The sequence below is a fragment of the Sus scrofa genome, chromosome 10 (genome assembly GCF_054392235.1).
Source record: "Sus scrofa isolate SSC_HxYL_T2T_F1_AM1 chromosome 10, Sscrofa_HxYL_maternal_Yorkshire_Landrace_v2.0, whole genome shotgun sequence".
NCBI classification, from domain to species: domain Eukaryota; kingdom Metazoa; phylum Chordata; class Mammalia; order Artiodactyla; family Suidae; genus Sus; species Sus scrofa.
In genome coordinates, this window is record NC_139392.1 from 9,117,163 (window position 1) to 9,134,915 (window position 17,753).

The 17,753-nt window shown below is 40.0% G+C and overlaps 1 protein-coding gene across 1 annotated transcript in view; it reads right to left on the reverse strand.

The window, feature by feature from the left end:
- Positions 1-17,753, reverse strand: part of USH2A (usherin) — an 837,868-nt gene that overhangs the window by 790,335 nt on the left and 29,780 nt on the right. Inside the window, exon 4 of the mRNA XM_021064292.2 lies at positions 15,043-15,208. Coding sequence (XP_020919951.2) covers positions 15,043-15,208 — 166 coding nt within the window. The remainder of the gene's footprint in view (positions 1-15,042; positions 15,209-17,753) is intronic.

Consider the following 17,753-nt stretch of genomic DNA (forward strand, 5'->3'; position numbering starts at 1 on the left):
GAAGAGGATATTACTATCATCAGCATATATGCCCCAAAACAGAAGCACCAAGATACATACAGCAAATATTAACAGACATAAAAGGAGAAATTGATGGGAATACAATCATAGTGGGAGACTTTAATACTCCATCACACCAATGGACAGATCCTCTAGACAGAAAACCAATAAAGCAACAGAGATCCTAAAGGAAAGAGTAGAAAAGGTAGACTTAATTGACATCTTCAGGACACTACATCCAAAAAAATCAGAATACACATTCTTCTCAAATGCTCATGGAACATTCTCAAGAATCGACCACATATTGGGACACAAAGCTAACCTCAACAAATTTAAAAGTATACAAATTATTTGAAGTATCTTCTCTGACCACAATGGTATGAAACTAGAAATCAACCACAGGAAAAGAAATGAGAAAAAACCTACTACATGGAGACTGAAAAACATGCTACTAAAAAACCAATGGGTCAATGAGGAAATCAAGAAGGAAATTAAAAAATACCTTGAGACAACCGATAATGAAGACACGACCTCTCAAAATCTATGGGATGCTGCGAAAGCAGTGCTCAGAGTAAAATTCATAGCAATACAGGCCTTCCTCAAAAAAGAACACCCCAAATTGACAACTTAACCCTCCACCTAAACGAATTAGAAAAAGAAGAACAAAAAAGACCTAAAGTCAGCAGAAGGAAGGAAATTATAAAGATCAAAGAGGAAATCAATAAGTTAGAGATTCAAAAAACATTAGAGAAAATTAGTAAAACCAAGAGCTGGTTCTTTGAAAGGTAAACAAAATTGACACACCCCTGGCTAGACTCACTAAGAAGAGGAGAGAAAGAACCCAAATAAACAAAATTAGAAATGAAAAAGGAGAAATCACAACAGATACTGCAGAAATACAAAATACCATAAGAGAATACTATGAACAACCATATGCCAACAAATTTGACAATCTGGAAGAAATGGACAATTTTCTAGAGACTTACAGCCTGCCAAAAACTGAATCAAGAAGAAACAAATCAACTGAACAGACCGATCACTAGAAATGAAATTGGTCATAAAAACACTCCCTACAAATAAAAGTCCAGGACCAGATGGCTTCACAGGCAAAGTCTACCAAACATATATAAAGAGGATCTGGTGCCCATCCTCCTTAAACTCTTTCAAAAGGTTGAAGAAGGAATACTCCCAAAGACATTCTATGATGCCACCATCACCCTCATTCCAAAACCAGACAGAGATACCACCAAAAAAGAAAACTATCAGCCAATATCTTTGATGAATATAGATGCAAAAATTCTCAACAAAATCTTAGCCAACCTAATCCAACATCAAAAAGATCATAACACCATGACCAGGTAGGGTTCATCCCATGTTCAACAAGGATGGTTCAACATATGCAAATCAATCAACATCATACACCACATTAACAAAAGAAAAGTCAAAAACCATATGATCATCTCAATAGATGCAGAAAAAGCATTTGACAAAGTCCAACATCCATTCATGATAAAAACTCTTGCCAAAGTGGGTATAGAGAGAACATTCCTGAACATAATCAAAGCCATTTATGATAAACCCACAGCAAATATAGTACTCAATGGAGAAAACTGAAGGCCTTCTCACTCAAATCTGGAACAAGACAGAAATGCCCACTCTCACCACAGGTATTCAACATATTTTTAGAAGTCCTAGCCACAGCAATTAGACAAACAAAAGAAATAAAAGGCATCCAAATAGGAAGAGAAGAGATAAAACTGTCACTGTATGCAGACAACATGATACTATACATAGGAAACCCTAAGGACTCAACCCAAGAACTACTTGAACTGATTAATAAATTCAGCAAAGTAATAGGATATAAGATTAACATGCAGAAATCAGTCACATTTCTTTATACCAACAATAAATGTTAGAAAAGGAATACAAAAATACAATACCTTTTAAAATTGCACCTCACAAAATCAAATACCTCGGAATACACCTGACCAAGGAGGTAAAGGACTTATATGCCGAGAACTATAAAACTTTAGTCAAAGAAATCAAAGAAGATGTAAAGAAATGGAAAGATATTCCACGTTCCTGGATTGGGAAAATCAATATTGTAAAAATGGCCATACTACCCAAAGCAATCTACAGATTCAATGCAATCCCTATCAAATTACCCATGACATTTTCACAGAACTAGAACAATCCAAACATTTATATGGAACCACAAAAGACCCAGAATTGCCAAAGCAATCCTGAGAAACAAAAAACAAGCAGGGGGCATTAACTCTCCCAGACTTCAAGCAATATTACAAAGCCACAGTCATCAAAACAGTGTGGTACTGGTATCAAAACAGACAGACAGATCAATGGAACAGAATAGAGAACCCGGAAATAAACCCTGCCACCTATGGTCCATTAATCTTTGACAAGGGATGCAAGAACATAAAATGGGAAAAAGAAAGTCTATTCAGCAAGCATTGCTGGGAACCTGGACAGCTGCATGCAAAGCAATGAAACTAGAACACACCCTCACACCATGCACAAAAATAAACTCAAAATGGCTGAAAGACTTAAATATAAGACAGGACACCATCAAACTCCTAGACGAGAACATAGGCAAAACACTCTCTGACATCAACCTCATGAATATTTTCTCAGGTCAGTCTCCCAAAGCAATAGAAATGAGAGCAAAAATAAACCCATGGGACCTCATCAAACTGAAAAGCTTTTGCACAGCAAAGGAAACCCAAAAGAAAACAAAAAGACAACTTACAGAAAGGGAGAAAATTGTTTTAAATGATGCAATGGACAAGGGCTTAATCTCTAGAATATATAAGCAACTTATACAACTCAACAGCAAAAAAAAAAAAAAAACCAATGCCCAATAGAAAAATGGGCAGCAGACCTGAACAGACTGTTCTCCAAGGAAGATATACAGATGGCCATCAAGCACATGAAAAAATGTTCAACATCGCTGATTATAAGAGAAATGCAAATCAAAACTACCATGAGATACCACCTCACACCAGTCAGAATGGCCATCATTAATAAGTCCACAAATAACAAGTGCTGGAGGGGGTGTGGAGAAAAGGGAACCCTCTTGCACTGTTGGTGGGAATGTAAACTGGTACAGCCACTATGGAGAACAGTCTGGAGATACCTTAGAAACCTATACATAGAACTTCCATATGACCCCGCAATCCCACTCTTGAGCATATATCCGGACAAAACTCTACTTAAAAGAGACACATGCACCCGCATGTTCATTGCAGCACTATTCACAATAGCCAGGACATGGAAACAACTCAAATGTCCATCGACAGATGATTGGATTCGGAAGAGGTGGTATATATACACAATGGAATACTACTCAGCCATAAAAAAGGATGACATAATGCCATTTGCAGCAACATGGATGGAACTAGAGACTCTCATACTGAGTGAAATGAGTCAGAAAGATAAAGACAAATACCATATGATCTCTCTTATAACTGGAATCTAATATACAGCACAAAGAAACCTTTCCACAGAAAAGAAAATCGTGGACTTGGAGAATAGACTTGTGGCTGCCGGGGGTGGGGGGAGAGGGAGGAAGTGGGAGGGATCGGGAGATTGGGGGCTATTGGATACAACTTGGAATGGATTTACAAGGAGATCCTGCCAAGTAGCATTGAGAACTGTGTCTAGATACTTATACTGCAACAGAATAAAGGGTTGGGGGAAAAAATGTACACATGTAAGAGGAACTTGGTCCCCATGCTGTACAGCAGAAAAAAAAATAAATAATAAAACAAGAAAAAAATTAATAAAAAAAGAAAAAAGGCAATTTCGAAAGCTTACAAACTCCATGATTTCATGTATGTAACATGTGGAAAAGCAAGCTTTTAAAAATGAAGAACCAATTAGTGGTTGCCAGAAGTTAGGGATCTGGTGCTATGGTAAATTAGGGAATGAGGTTGATGTGTTTATAATAGAGCAACTTGCAGTAGCCATATGGTAATAGACCTGTTCTGAATCTCGACTATAGTGGAGCCACAAATCTATGCATGTGATGAATTATGTACAACTACACACACACAAGTACAAGAAAAAAAATAGAAAATCTAAATAAAATCAGTAGATTTTATTGGTGTTAGTAGCCTGGTTGTGGTATCATACTATAGTTTTGCAGGATGCTACCACTGGGTCAGGGTTACATGGGATCTCTCAGAACCATTCCTCACAAATGCTTGGGAATCTTCAATTCCCCACCACCCAAAATAAAGTTAATTAAAAGTAAACAAAATTACAAGTAAACAAAGAAGCACTGTCTATATTGGACCTCTCCAATCCAGTGCTCCGACAGTTTTCGCAATTTCTGGGGTTTCACTCTTCTTTAGTATTTATAAAAGCCTCTTCTCACACACTTTGAGACGCTCTGCCTGAATCTGCTCCTGGTATTTTAGGGATTAAATCATAATGGTCACCATATGTCCCAATGTGTATCCCACAGAATTCATCTTATTTGTAGCTCACTTTGTTTTTGTCTACCTCTTATTCAACCCAGACATTGAACTCACCTCTTCTATAAATTCCCTCAAGTGCCAAATCTCACAAAATAGCTACCTTTAATTGATTCTGGCCAAACAACTAGAATAACACAAGGGATTTCCATCCCAGAAGATAATTTAAAATTTTATTTTATACACCCATAATCTAAACTTTCTGGGTCAACCTCATTACTGTGAAATTGGCATGGGCTGAGTCTCCTCTTCTGGCACCTGGGTTCTGTCTCTCCTCGCCCCAACCCCCAGTGAAATGCCTTCTGTCCTTCCCCCCTTTCTTTCTCCCTAGATTGAGAATCATGAACATTAAAATCATCTGTTTTCTCTACTTCTACAATGTACAATTCAAGTTTTCCAGAGATTATTTCATGTAATCTTTAGAAAGTAGAATGAAACTGCTTTTCCTGATTCAGTGCTTTATATATATACTACTTTATATATATTTACACACATGCATCTATACATGCATAATTATATATAATTTATAAATAGCACTATATTTTCTCTGCTATAGCTGGATAATTGGAGGGTTAGCAAATCTATGAAAGTCTTTCCATTCCTGGTAATGTTTTTATAAATTTGTTTAACTGTTGTTTCTTGGGTTTATAGATATCTAAACTCTCATCTTGAACATACACACTGTTATTACACATCCAGAACAATACAGCTGCTTGGAATATTTTTGAATGTTGCTTAGAGAGAGACATACCAAGGGAAGCTATGGGAAAATAAAACTCTTCAAGGCCGTGTTTAAATAAAGTCACATTCTCTATTCCATTACCAAGTGATACATACCATAGGCCAAATTCTGCCCTAGGTTATACACACATGGTTCTTTCTGACTTTAGTGGGAATCGTTCATGTATAACTGAAGGCATCAGTTAGCCCCGTGGGCACAAAAATGCCTACCCTCCAAAGAAGCAAAAATTATCTGTCTTATTATATTTGGCTTTTAGATGAAAGTGATATAATATAAATGACAATTCCATTAGATAATATAGGTTTTAAAAAGCACTACCATCAAACTTTAACTATTACAAATTTGACAGAATTACCGTAGTGGCATTTTCAAGACCAGTGATTGTTGAAGCAAATATGTAGACACTGGAAAATAGTTTTCTTTTTATTGCAATTTTCAATTTTAGTAGTGTATGGATTAAATGTGCACTCTAATATTTGTATATATTTTCCTTCTGTATATACTGTACATTTTATAGCCCTTGACTGAGAATCAACTACTTTCCAACAGGAAAAATTGCTCAATTGTTTAAATATCCATTTCTACGTTTAAGTCTTAATTTATCCATGTGTCGCTTGAGATTTTGATTAGGGGTTTTTCCAGAATGAAGGTCTTAATGAACTTAAAATTTTGCTACAAAATATTAGACTGATCACAATCAGACTTGGTAAAAGGTTAACACTGCCACGAGACGTGTGCTCTTTTTACACACATTATCTAGACAAACCTGTATTTTGGTGTATATATTGTGCACATACTAATGGCAGGTAATAGTTATGAAATAAATTGGATTAGGAACAGGTTAAAAAAAAAACCTAGGTTGTCTGTCAGAGGGAGAAACAAAAGCAACCAACTTCATAGCTCTGTGCATCCCTCTAAGCTATGGTTTCCAGCCTTTTTCATTTAACAATGATGTATTTCTGAGAAACTCAGACCACCCCCCAACCCCTTCTAACATCTTTTGCTATTTTCATCTCCCAATCATTGTTCACCATTCCTCCTGTATTTCTTCCTCCCTCTTCTCCACCTATTAAAAGCTATTTTTTCCCTTCAAAAGTTAACTCAGATCCTACTTTCTTTATGCATCTTTCCTGACATACCTGAATTGGAGTGGGTCATTTTCTATTTTAAATTCTGATGATTTTATTTTGTCATACACTTTGTAATCCACCAAAGGATAGAAGAAAACAAGAATACCTGCCCCCGGCCCAAGAAAAATGAAGACACAATGGAGTGTGAGTGTCAGAATATTGCTGAAAGTTTCTCAACGGTCATAACGATTTCTAGAATTGACAATTATCACCCCCAAGTAGCAGGCTCACTTGCAAGTACCAAATATCAAATACCTGACCCTCTTCTCAAGTTTCTCTTTGGACAAATGAAACCGCTATCCATACACCCATCCCATCAGAAATCTAGGATTTATCACCTCTCTTTCCCTTAACCTCCACTCTTCTTCCATCAACATGTCCTTTGCATTTTAATTCCTCAACAGTTCTCAAAGCTGACCACTTCTCTGCCTATCAACCAATGCCGGCACAGTTCAAGGTGTACTGGTGCCCCACTTGGGCTCCGACCACCTTAAGAACGACTCTTCGTTCTTGTTCTCTGCACACTGTTCTTCACTGCAGCCCAAGGGGTCTTTACGACAAGATCATCTGCTCAGGCCATTCGCTCTCCCTGCTTCCGTCGTCTCCCGTTCCCCATATAAAGCATTTCCAGAGAGTCCCCTTGGAAACACGTTAACGTGGCCCACATTGAACTTCCAACAGCTTCATTTGGCACGCTGCTCCACTTCGCTGCACTCCCCCACCCACACTGGCCTTTCAGTATCTCATGTGCGACACAGTTCTTTTGGCAAAAGAGCATTTCTGCCATTTCCCACGCATGTATGCACTGTTCTTCTCCAGTCTCCTTGCCTAACTGAATCCCATACGTTCTTTTGAATACACACGGCTATCAGTTAAATCATGGTCCCCCCAAAAGGCTGAAGTCCTAAGCGCAGTGCCTGTGAATGCAACTTTACTTGGGAATAGCATCTTCACAGACATAATCAAGTGAAGATCAAACTGGATCCATCCGAATCCAGTAGGACTGAAGTCCTTGTAAGAAGAGAAGACGGTGACACAAGGGGGAGAAGGTGGCCACGTGACAGTGAAGGCAGAGATTAGAGAGATGCATCTAAAAACAGAATTTCTGGGAATTCCTGTTGTGGCTCAGCGGTGACGAATCTGACTAGTATCCAGGAGGAGATGGGTCCGACCCCTGGCCCCGCTCAGTTGGTTAGAGATCCTGTGTTGCTGCCAGCTGCATCCTAGGTCTCAGATCTGGTGTGGCTGTGGTGCAAGCTGGCAGCTGCAGCTCTGATTCAACCCCTAGCCTGGGAACTTCCATATGCCATGGGTGCAGCCCTAAAAGTGACCAAAAATTAAAATAAAATAATTTAAAAATCAAGTAACAGAATTTCTAGCAAATGACAGAAGCCAGAAGCACCAAGTAAGGATACTCCTCCATTGGTCTCACAAGGTGCCTGGCCTCACAGATGCCTTCGTTTCCGACTTCCATCCTCCCAAACTGTTTTTTGTTGTTTTTAGCTTACCCAGTTTTGTGATTTTTTTTTAAGAGCAGGCTTAGAAAACTAATACATATGTCTAATACACGTTCTTCAAAGTAAGCCTTCCTGGACTTCAGAGATTTGATCAAATTGTCCTTCAGATCATCACATGGAATATATCACATTTGAAATTTTGCTTTCATTGGTGCGATGATTTGTCTTTTTCTAGGAGACTGTAAGCTCCATCATAGCAAACTATAAAGTACCTTATTGGACATTATTTTCTTCACATGTCACAATTATGGTAGAAGCTAAATAGCCTGGATTCATCTTTGCTCCCAATTATAATAAGTATAGAACATTTCAAAGAGTGACATAACTTTCCTGAGGTCGCACACTTTTTTTTTTTTTTTTTTTGTCTTTTTTGTCTTTTGTCTTGTTGTTGTTGTTGTTGCTATTTCTTGGGCCGCTCCCACGGCATATGGAGGTTCCCAGGCTAGGGGTTGAATCGGAGCTGCAGCCACCGGCCCACGCCAGAGCCACAGCAACGCGGGATCCGAGCCGCGTCTGCAACCTACACCACAGCTCACGGCAACGCCAGATCGTTAACCCACTGAGCAAGGGCAGGGACCGAACCCGCAACCTCATGGTTCCTAGTCGGATTCGTTAACCACTGCGCCACGATGGGAACTCCGGTTGCACACTTTTTAAGTAAAATGTCCAAACCTTCCCTTTTGACTCAATATTGTAGGTTGCAGTCTCATGCAAAAACATACAGAGAGTAATTTTTACCTGGACGGTTTTTACCTTTGCACGTAATTAAGTGGGAAAACCTTCCCCCCTTATTTCTACCATATCATTACAAGGCTTGGTTCTGTATATCATACAGAATATTCTTGCTTTAATCCACTGTTGTTTTTTGTTTTTTTTGTTTGTTTGTTTTTTGCTATCTTAGGGCTGCATCCATGGCACATGAAGTTCCCAGGCTACGGGGTCAATCAGAGCTGCAGCTACTGGTCTCCACCACAGCCACAGCAACACAGGTTCCGAGCCCCGTCTGTGACCTACACCACAGCTCATGGCAACGCCTGATCCTCAACCCACCGTGAAAGGCCAGGGATCGAACCATCATCCTCATCCTTTCCTGACTGTGATATACCATAAAGATATCAAGTAGAACTTTATATAAAATTACATTCTGTGGTTCATGTTAGCCACCTGCATCACTGATACAGTTGCAAAATATATGGATTTTACTTGTACAAATTGTGTATTAATACGTGAAACACTACAAATATTTACATCGCAAATGTGTACAAAGACGTAGGAAAATTTATACTCACTTTACAGATATATTTTTTCAGTTTAGTTTTTGTTAGGGGGGATTCAGAAAACTTCAGAAAGTTCATCTCTTCTTCAGAAAATTAATTACTCCTTCTACCTTTACAGTGACATAGGTTCATAGCAATGTATTAAGTTAAAGGTCCAAGAAACTTGAGACTGTAGATTTAGGCAGATAATTTAACCTTCCCAAGGTGCATTTTTTTAAAATCCAGTACACCTAATCTGTGCTCAGTAACAGCAGATATCATCATCTTTAACTAATTCTTCGGAAAAGCTTTGTTAGGTTCTATTGATCTTTACTTAGTTTTGAATATCTATTTCACCAACTTGGCTGATATTCAGCTGATGAGATACAAACAGAAGGCTTTCACATACATATAAATAGGTCTAGTTTTAAGCAGTGGATCAATAAGGTTTGAGATTCTTTCTGGGTGGGGATAGGGATAGAGATGGTGCCCCCGGGAGAGTTCCAGGACACAGAGCTTAACTGCAGTGAGTGAGGCAGCTTCCGTGAGGCTGCGTGGACCTCTTATGTTCCTTCAATCAAAAGACATATGGAAATACCTTTACTAAGTGTGCACATGGGCATACATTCCAGAGATTAATTGACAGAGGTGGTTCATCTATTCTAACCAATGTTGGTTAAATTGCATTTTCTTGTTCTCCAGCAGTATCAATAGTTTTCCTTTTTTCAGGTGGAATACATAAATCAAAAGAACATAGTTCATGAACAAACTATGATTATGAAACGCCTACTCTTCATCTATTGATTCCTAAAACTTTATTTACCCATGCATTTTTTTTTCCCTTCACTGCATCCGATTCAAACTGCTCTTTTTCACATTACTGTGAAAGCTGGGGCCATCTGTGGCTCTTGAAATGCCCGTGTATCAAGGAGCCTTCAAAACCGTCCAGCTGATGTAAAAAACCCTGCCGCTAAACCATTTCCTGCTTTTCCGTACTTGGGGTATTTCGTCAGCTTCTAATTATAGTAAGCAATTGGCTGCATTTCAACATCACTACTAAAGGGTTACTATGTTAATGATCATTGGATGGTATTTGTCCCGTACAATGTGCAGAACTATTTAAGAGAAAACAGTACCTTCGTAGGCAACTGAGGTTTTATCTTTAAATGATCTCGACTAAATGTCAATGTACTTCTAAGTTGTTTTACCCACCAAGTCCTAACAAACTGGTGAATTTCAAAATTTCACGTATTTCAAAATTTAAAAAAAAAAAAAAAAAGAAAGAAAACCCAAGAGTTCCGTTGTGACACAGCAGGTGAAGGATCCAGCATTGTCACTGCAGTGGGCAGGGTCACTGCTGCAGGGAGGATTCCATCCCTGGCACAGAAACTTTCACAAGCCGTGGGCATGGCCCAAAAAAGTCCGAAGAGATCTCTTACAACAACTATAACATGTGCCGATTTATATGAAAACTAAACTTTAAAAAATCTTCGAATGTTATCAGTGTTCCCCATTTGATAATAAAGTCTGAAATTTTTTCCAGTTTTAGTACAAAAAAAAATAACGAATTTCAGCTTGATATAATTTGAAATAGCCAATATATTAAACCCCAAAGTAAAATTTAAATTGGCAATCATGTCAGATTCAAGTCCCTGAATGAGTATTAATTTAAAAACTCATCATTTTCCAACAGGTTGAAGCTTCAAAATGCTAGTTCTTGAAAAAAGCTGTTGATCCATTACTATAACATCAGGCATTTTTTGTTTAGGAAACTATACCTCCAATATGCAGTGTATCTGGCTCTTTCTGTTTTTTTTTTGTTGTTGTTGTTGTTGTTTATTTTTTGTTTTTTGGGGTTTTTTTTGTTTGTTTGGTTTTTGCCCCAGGGATTTCATTATTTAAAATCTTTTCTTTTTCTGGATTTGAGAAATGAGAATTCTGATTTTTCTGATGGTAAGCTGACACTGAGTGAATGGTCTGAGTTAATAGGTAAGGTCAGATTGGTTAATTAATTTTATGCCACTATGTCTTTGTCAGTTAAATTCTGGTTTCTGAGCCAATTCCATGAGTTAAGATGTAGGTTTTATTTTCATACACATGTGCACCTGCCATGCACAATTCATTTGTGGCGATATTGAAAGTTGAGAAAACTTACACATACACTATTTTTTACACTTTTTCTTTGTCTTTGTACCTTTTCTAGGGCTGCTCCCACGGCATATGGAGGTTCCCAGGCTAGGGGTCCAATCGGAGCTGCAGCCACTGGCCTACACCACAGCCACAGCAACATGCAATCGGAGCAGCGTCTGCATCCTACACCACAGCTCATGGCAATACCAGATCCTTAACCCACTGAGCAAGACCAGGGATCGAACCCCCAACCTCATGGTTCCTAGTCAGATTCGTTAACCACTGCGCCACAACGGGAACTCCCACATACACCTTAACTACAGACTTCCACTTTTAAACTTGACTAAGCCAGATTACCAATTCTGTGTTCTTTCCTATGCCCAGCAGGAAGGAAATCCCTAATCTCAAAGTCAAACAGAATTTGGAGGCACCATATAATAACGCAACAGGGAGGGAGTTAGATTTTATAGTCAAAGGCTCTTTGCACTTATATATGGAAAGAGTAACAAGCTGCATTTGTTCGGATCTTGTCCACAGGCCCTAAGAAAACATGTAAAAGCAGATCCCTTGGGGAAACAGAACCAAGGACAAGCCCCACTGCGGGTTGAGGAGCTGACCCTACACTTACCACCTATACCTAGGCCACCCCATATAATTTCACAGCTCTTCATACCTCAAAAGTCACTGACATTTTTATGCAGCATTTCAAGAAGCCTCCTTTTGTTCATCTAATCCAATCCTCTAATTTTCAGTCACGTGAGTCAGGTGCATTTGTTAAGACCACAGAGTAGCACCTCCTGAATCATGTGTCTCTACTCATCCCTTCTTCCCAATGCTTCCTGTAACTTCTAAGGAAGAGCACATGCCTTATTAAACATCTATAACATGAATGATCATAAGTGGAATATCTCAAATGTCTTCAGACTGGCATCCACTTCAAGCAACCCCATGAAGACCTCCAATTTAGAGTAATTGCTCTTTAATTTTTATTAGAATGAATCCAGATTCCCATGATGTCAAGTACCCCTGCATCTGTCAATAAATGCCAGATGAATCAACGACCCATCTGCATGGTTTTTCTAATGCAAGGTGACTGTTTATTTCTGTAGTTTCAACGTAAAAGGTAGAATGGGGCGGGGGGGCTAATGTGTAAAAATAAATAAATAAAGGAAGAGCACAAATTGGAAAGGACAAGTTTTCTCTTGATAGTCCAACAGTTATGAAATAAAGCAGTCTCATTAAATCCTAAGTACTTTAACCTTTTCTTGAAAGAAGGGGAAGATTTAAAGATTTATAAAGAAATTTTGCCTCAACTAGAAGAGACTCCTCTTTGGCGTGTATTGAAAGGAGAATGCTGATTTCAATAGGCAAGCGAAGAGCACTGGACTCCCAGGAGAGGAATTCCGTCGTCGTTACCTCTTCACATGTGGATTTTCAACTTTCCCTGTAAAGCTTTTAATGTACTACTGCCTGCCAGCCCACGGCACGGTTTCACAGAGAAGGCAAAATAAAGGCAAGTAAAAAAGGTTTTGCATCATCACAGATACAAAAATATGCAACAAATCTATCTACTGGACACCTTCTGCAGATTGTCTTCGGTGGGTTCTAGTTCCCCATTTTGAACATGACCACCCAATTCTGTGGCACTGGTCAGTGGGTGGAACCGACATCCAGTGAGAGAAGACATGAGTCCCCTATCTGCCAACCACTCAACTAAGGAGAGGTAAGCACTGACAGACTGAACCCATCGTAGGCACAGCCATCAGACGTGACCTGCCTTTGCGTAGGTCCTTTCAACCCTGGTGGCATGGAAACCCTGCTCCCGCCAACTGAATTGGCTGAACTCGGATCGTCACTTAAAGCAGAATAGATAATAAGCACAGTATCCTGAGTCAGTATCACTTTGTCAACACCTTCCTATGGAAACCCATCCTTGTCACCTCTCTGCATTTTATTTGTTTTTTATTTTGCTTTTTTAGGGCTGCACTTGCAGCATATGGAAGTTCCTAGAGCCTAGGGGTCGAAATCAGAGCTACAGCCGCTGGCCTACACCACGGTCACAGCAGCAACCCGCACCACAGCTCACGGCAATACCGGATGCTTAACCCACTGAGTGAGACCAGGGGTCAAACCCACATCCCCATGGCTCCTAGTCGGGTTCACCAACAGCTGAGCCACAAAGGGAATACCCTCTCTGCATTCTATATACATGTATGTGTATATATATTTTTTGTCTTTTTAGGGCCATACCCACAGGCATATGGAAGTTCCCAGGCTAGGGGTCATATCAGAGCTGGAGCTACTGGCCTACACTACAGCCACAGCAATGTGGAATCCAAGCAGTGTCTCTGACCTACGCTGCAGCTTATGGCAACACTGGATCCTTAACCACCGAGAAAGGCAAGGGATCGAACCCGCGTCTTCATGGATACTAGTCGGTTCATCACCGCTGAGCCACAATGAGAACTCCTGCATTTACATTTTTCATGTTCTTCCTAAGGCTTTTCATGCCTTGCTGTGCACATACATGGCAGAATCTCCCGGTTCTCATCAGACCAAAGAAAGATAAGTATGAAGTAAGTGTATTTGAAGCCTCAAGAAGAGAGCCCATGCTGAAAGAGACTTTAAAGTCCAAATATGGGGAGTTCCCATCATGGCTCAGCAGAAACGAATCTGACTAGCATCACTGAGGAAGCAGGTTCAGTCCCTGGCCTCGCTCAGTGGGTTAAGGATCTGGTGCTGCCATGAGCTATGGTGTAGGTCACAGACCTGGTTTGGATCTGACATTGCTGTGGCATAGACCAGCAGCTACAGCTCCAATTTGACCCCCAGCCTGGGAACCTCCATATGCCAAGGGGGCAGCCCTAAAAAAAAATAAGTAAAATAAAATAAAAATCCAAATACGGATTCTCAAGATCCTCTAAGGAAGTCTACTCACTCCCTGCTTCACTGCGAGGGGAAGAGTTGAGAAACCAACAATTATTTTCATAAACAGTGAATGACGATAACTGGTGCAAATGGGGTTCGCATGGACCCCGTGTGGATGAACCTGTGAGAGCACAGACTGAAAACTGCAGTACAGAGTACCTCTGACTGAAAAAGAAAAGAAGAAAGCAAGGGTGAGGTTTGCCTGCCTTGGACCATTCCAGAGCCCTGAAGAAACAAAAGAACAAGCTGTCTCTAGCCCCGGGAACCATAAAATACCACACATCTCACAGTTATCGCAGCCTTTAGCAGCTTCGAAGGCTAATACGAACTGTGCTTGACAACTGAAGTCATAATGTAACACCTTTGGCGCGTCTGATGTGTAAAGTTCATTAGTTCTAAGGTCAGCCTTTTAACACAACAGCCACATTTTATTCTTATCATCAGAGGCTATCTACAAAGGACAGCTGTAAAAACCAGGCGGGGCTCCTAACACGGCCACGACTAGTCACATTAGCACTGGACAGCCAAAGAGCCCTTACACATCTTTGAACCAAATAAAATATACTCACCAAATAGAACAAAAATTTCCTGAGGATATTACTCGAAACAGAATTTCCCTAAGTTTCTGTGGGCACTTTCACCGCAATTTTAAGGGAGAACTGCTGACATTATCAAGAGCTACATCATGAGGTCATTTAAATATTATTTTCCTTTAGTTGTCATTGGCACATACTTGACATCAAAAGGTAATGCTTCCGATCTTGAGGGAAGATGCCATTGGAAAGGAAGAAAGGAAGTTGGATTCTTGTGTTTAACCAAATGTGAAATGTTTTTTATTTTACTCACCTGCACACTAAGATGAATCCATTTCTTCACAAGAATTCTCCCCAGTGTCATTACTTTTATTGGAGGCTGCAAACCATTTACTGTGCGATAATAAAACATGGTCTCTTTCTCAGATATTGTAAGTTTGAACACAATCTGCCCGTCCATCGTCTTTTCTATGACACACCTTAGGAGGCAACCAGAAAAGAGACAAGATCAGCCTCCAACCAAAAGGCAGGCTAAGGCATCATGCAGTCATGGTTATGTAACTGACCCCAACTCCACTCAAAGGGTCACAATGAGTAAGTCCCTGAAAGTCATCATACTCAGGGCCAGCTGTCCTTTGATTCCAAAGCCCCTTCGGTTCAACAAAAAATAGATTTCTTATGTACTATCTAGTCCCCCAGAACCTCATTAGACATTCACGATGGACGCTCAAGTGGTTGAATCATCCTGCAAAACCAACACTTAGCCTATTGGCTCATTAGTTCCTCTGCTATTTCTTTTATAGGAGGCGGCACCATATACCACATCCCGCTTGGGTATTGAGCCACCAGTGCAAATCTTTCCTTTCTTTCTATTTTTTGAATGTAAAGACAGTTTAGTGTCCATCGAAGGCTCTAAACTGCTAGCGCTAAAGTCAGAATTGCTCTATTTAAGTCTCAGGATGAAACGGAAAATGCACAACTACAGCCTTTATTTACTTAGTGCACCATCAACTGGCCAGAAGCCAAAGCCAGTGTCTCTAAGGGGACTGCCGAGCTTGCCATGACCACACCACCCAACTGAGGCACTGAGATGAGGTTCATGACCTTGCAGGAAAGATCATCCACCCCTCTCAAGACACAGGCATACATATTCTAAGAGAAGCATTCTCAGAGAATTTCTACGTCCTGTGCCAGGCCAGTTACCCCATTTTTTTTTTTAAATCACTTCTCTCTTTATCACAGTAGCACTCCTTCCTTCCCCACCTCTTTAGACATGGATTTTTACGGTTTTTTATTTTCTGTATTAACTTATGTTGACTCTAAGTTATCTTATCTTATGCTAATTACATCATTGGGTGCTCCTGGCCAGTCTGCACCCAATGGGCGGAAACATGAATTCAAGCCCCTTTCCCTGCTGTTACCTTTCAACACAGCAGCTCAACTTTTTGTCAGGATAGAGAATATTATCAGTGTTTGCCCGCAGCCCTGAGTGGATTATACCCCAAAATCTGCTATTTAAAGAAATATCATGGACATGAGCCATCAACATCGCCCCCAAACAACTAGCTATTAAAGATGCTCATCAGCCTGCATCTCACAGACAAGAACTCAAGAAGGCAGTGCACTGGGGGAGCAGAATTTTGTCAAGTCCCAGAGGAATCTGGATTCCTTTCTTCACCCAGCTGTGGTCTCCCACTCAATTCATCTACCTCCATGTGAAAGCCCTGCTCAAGACGCTTAGGGGGCCTTTCTCTGGGCTCACTTACGCTGTGCTGACTTAGTAATAACGCCGCTCTGTCTTCCCGGAAGACCATGTGTTTTCTAAAACGAGAAGCACAGCCTAGCACAGGGCAGACTCTCAAAAAAATGGCAAGTAGTCATCTCCTTGAATCCAAGATCAGGCCAACCGAGCATTACAGCTAAAGGTGTTTAAAACTTTCCCTTCAAGGGCACTTGTTCCACCAATTATTCCTTCTCACTCGCGTTAGTTTTTTCTGAGAGTTGCGAGGGAATAATATTGGGAGAACACTGAATAGCCCCTGTTTTACTATCACTATCTTATTCCACTTCATACACATACTTGGTGATAACATTTTGAGAACAAGTATATTTTCACTTGGGCGAATAGGTTTAGTCGACCCACAGATTTTATATAAAGAGGGAGTACGGTTTTGTGGAAACTCTCCTGTGATTTTTCTTAACCCTTTGGTGAGTGGCAATTTCTAAGTCAAGGGAATGAAAGGGACGCTCTTCATTCCCTGCCCCCAGGTCTTAAAACAATCTACCAAGAGCCTGCCTCCAACCACTATTCTTGAGTTTAAATCGACAAGTTAGAATGTGACCATTACTCAAGAATGTATTTGCCAAAAGCAGGCTTATTTCCCCAAGCCTACTGAAAATGCATTTCTTCATATGCTATTGATTATCTTCCCTGCTATTTTGTTTGCTTGTAAACATACTAGGTTTTGTAGATAATGAATGTGAGAAGAAGGCAGGTAGCAAAATATTTAGGAACTGGATTTATTTTGCTCCTGGATAAACAATAATTGGATAATCCATGTTTTGTTTGTTTTACTTATCTAGTGCAAACACCCCGAAATTCCCCCAATTCCCACAGGTATTTTAATTTTGAGAATGGAAACGACCTTGATGCACGGAACTCTTAAAACCATAAACCACGTGCTACTGCCTCTCTAAATAGTCCTCGGCCTTATTTATACAAAATGATACCAATACAAGATGAATTTTGTACAGCTATATCCCTTGGAAAAAGCTTGGAAAAAAAAATAAATTTCATCCTGACTACATTCGTCAAGAGCCAATTTTTAAGACTCTTTAGGCATTGCATAAACTAAGGGGGTTGGATTTACTGACATTTCAAACAATAAGGGAACAGGGTTTTCTTTTAGGGGGCAGACAGAAACAGGAGTAAGGGTTTGTGATGATTTTCCCTCCAAATAAAACCTAAGGAAAATATGCCAACTTCTCACTTGGCAAATGAAAACTAAACACCAGAGATATTTA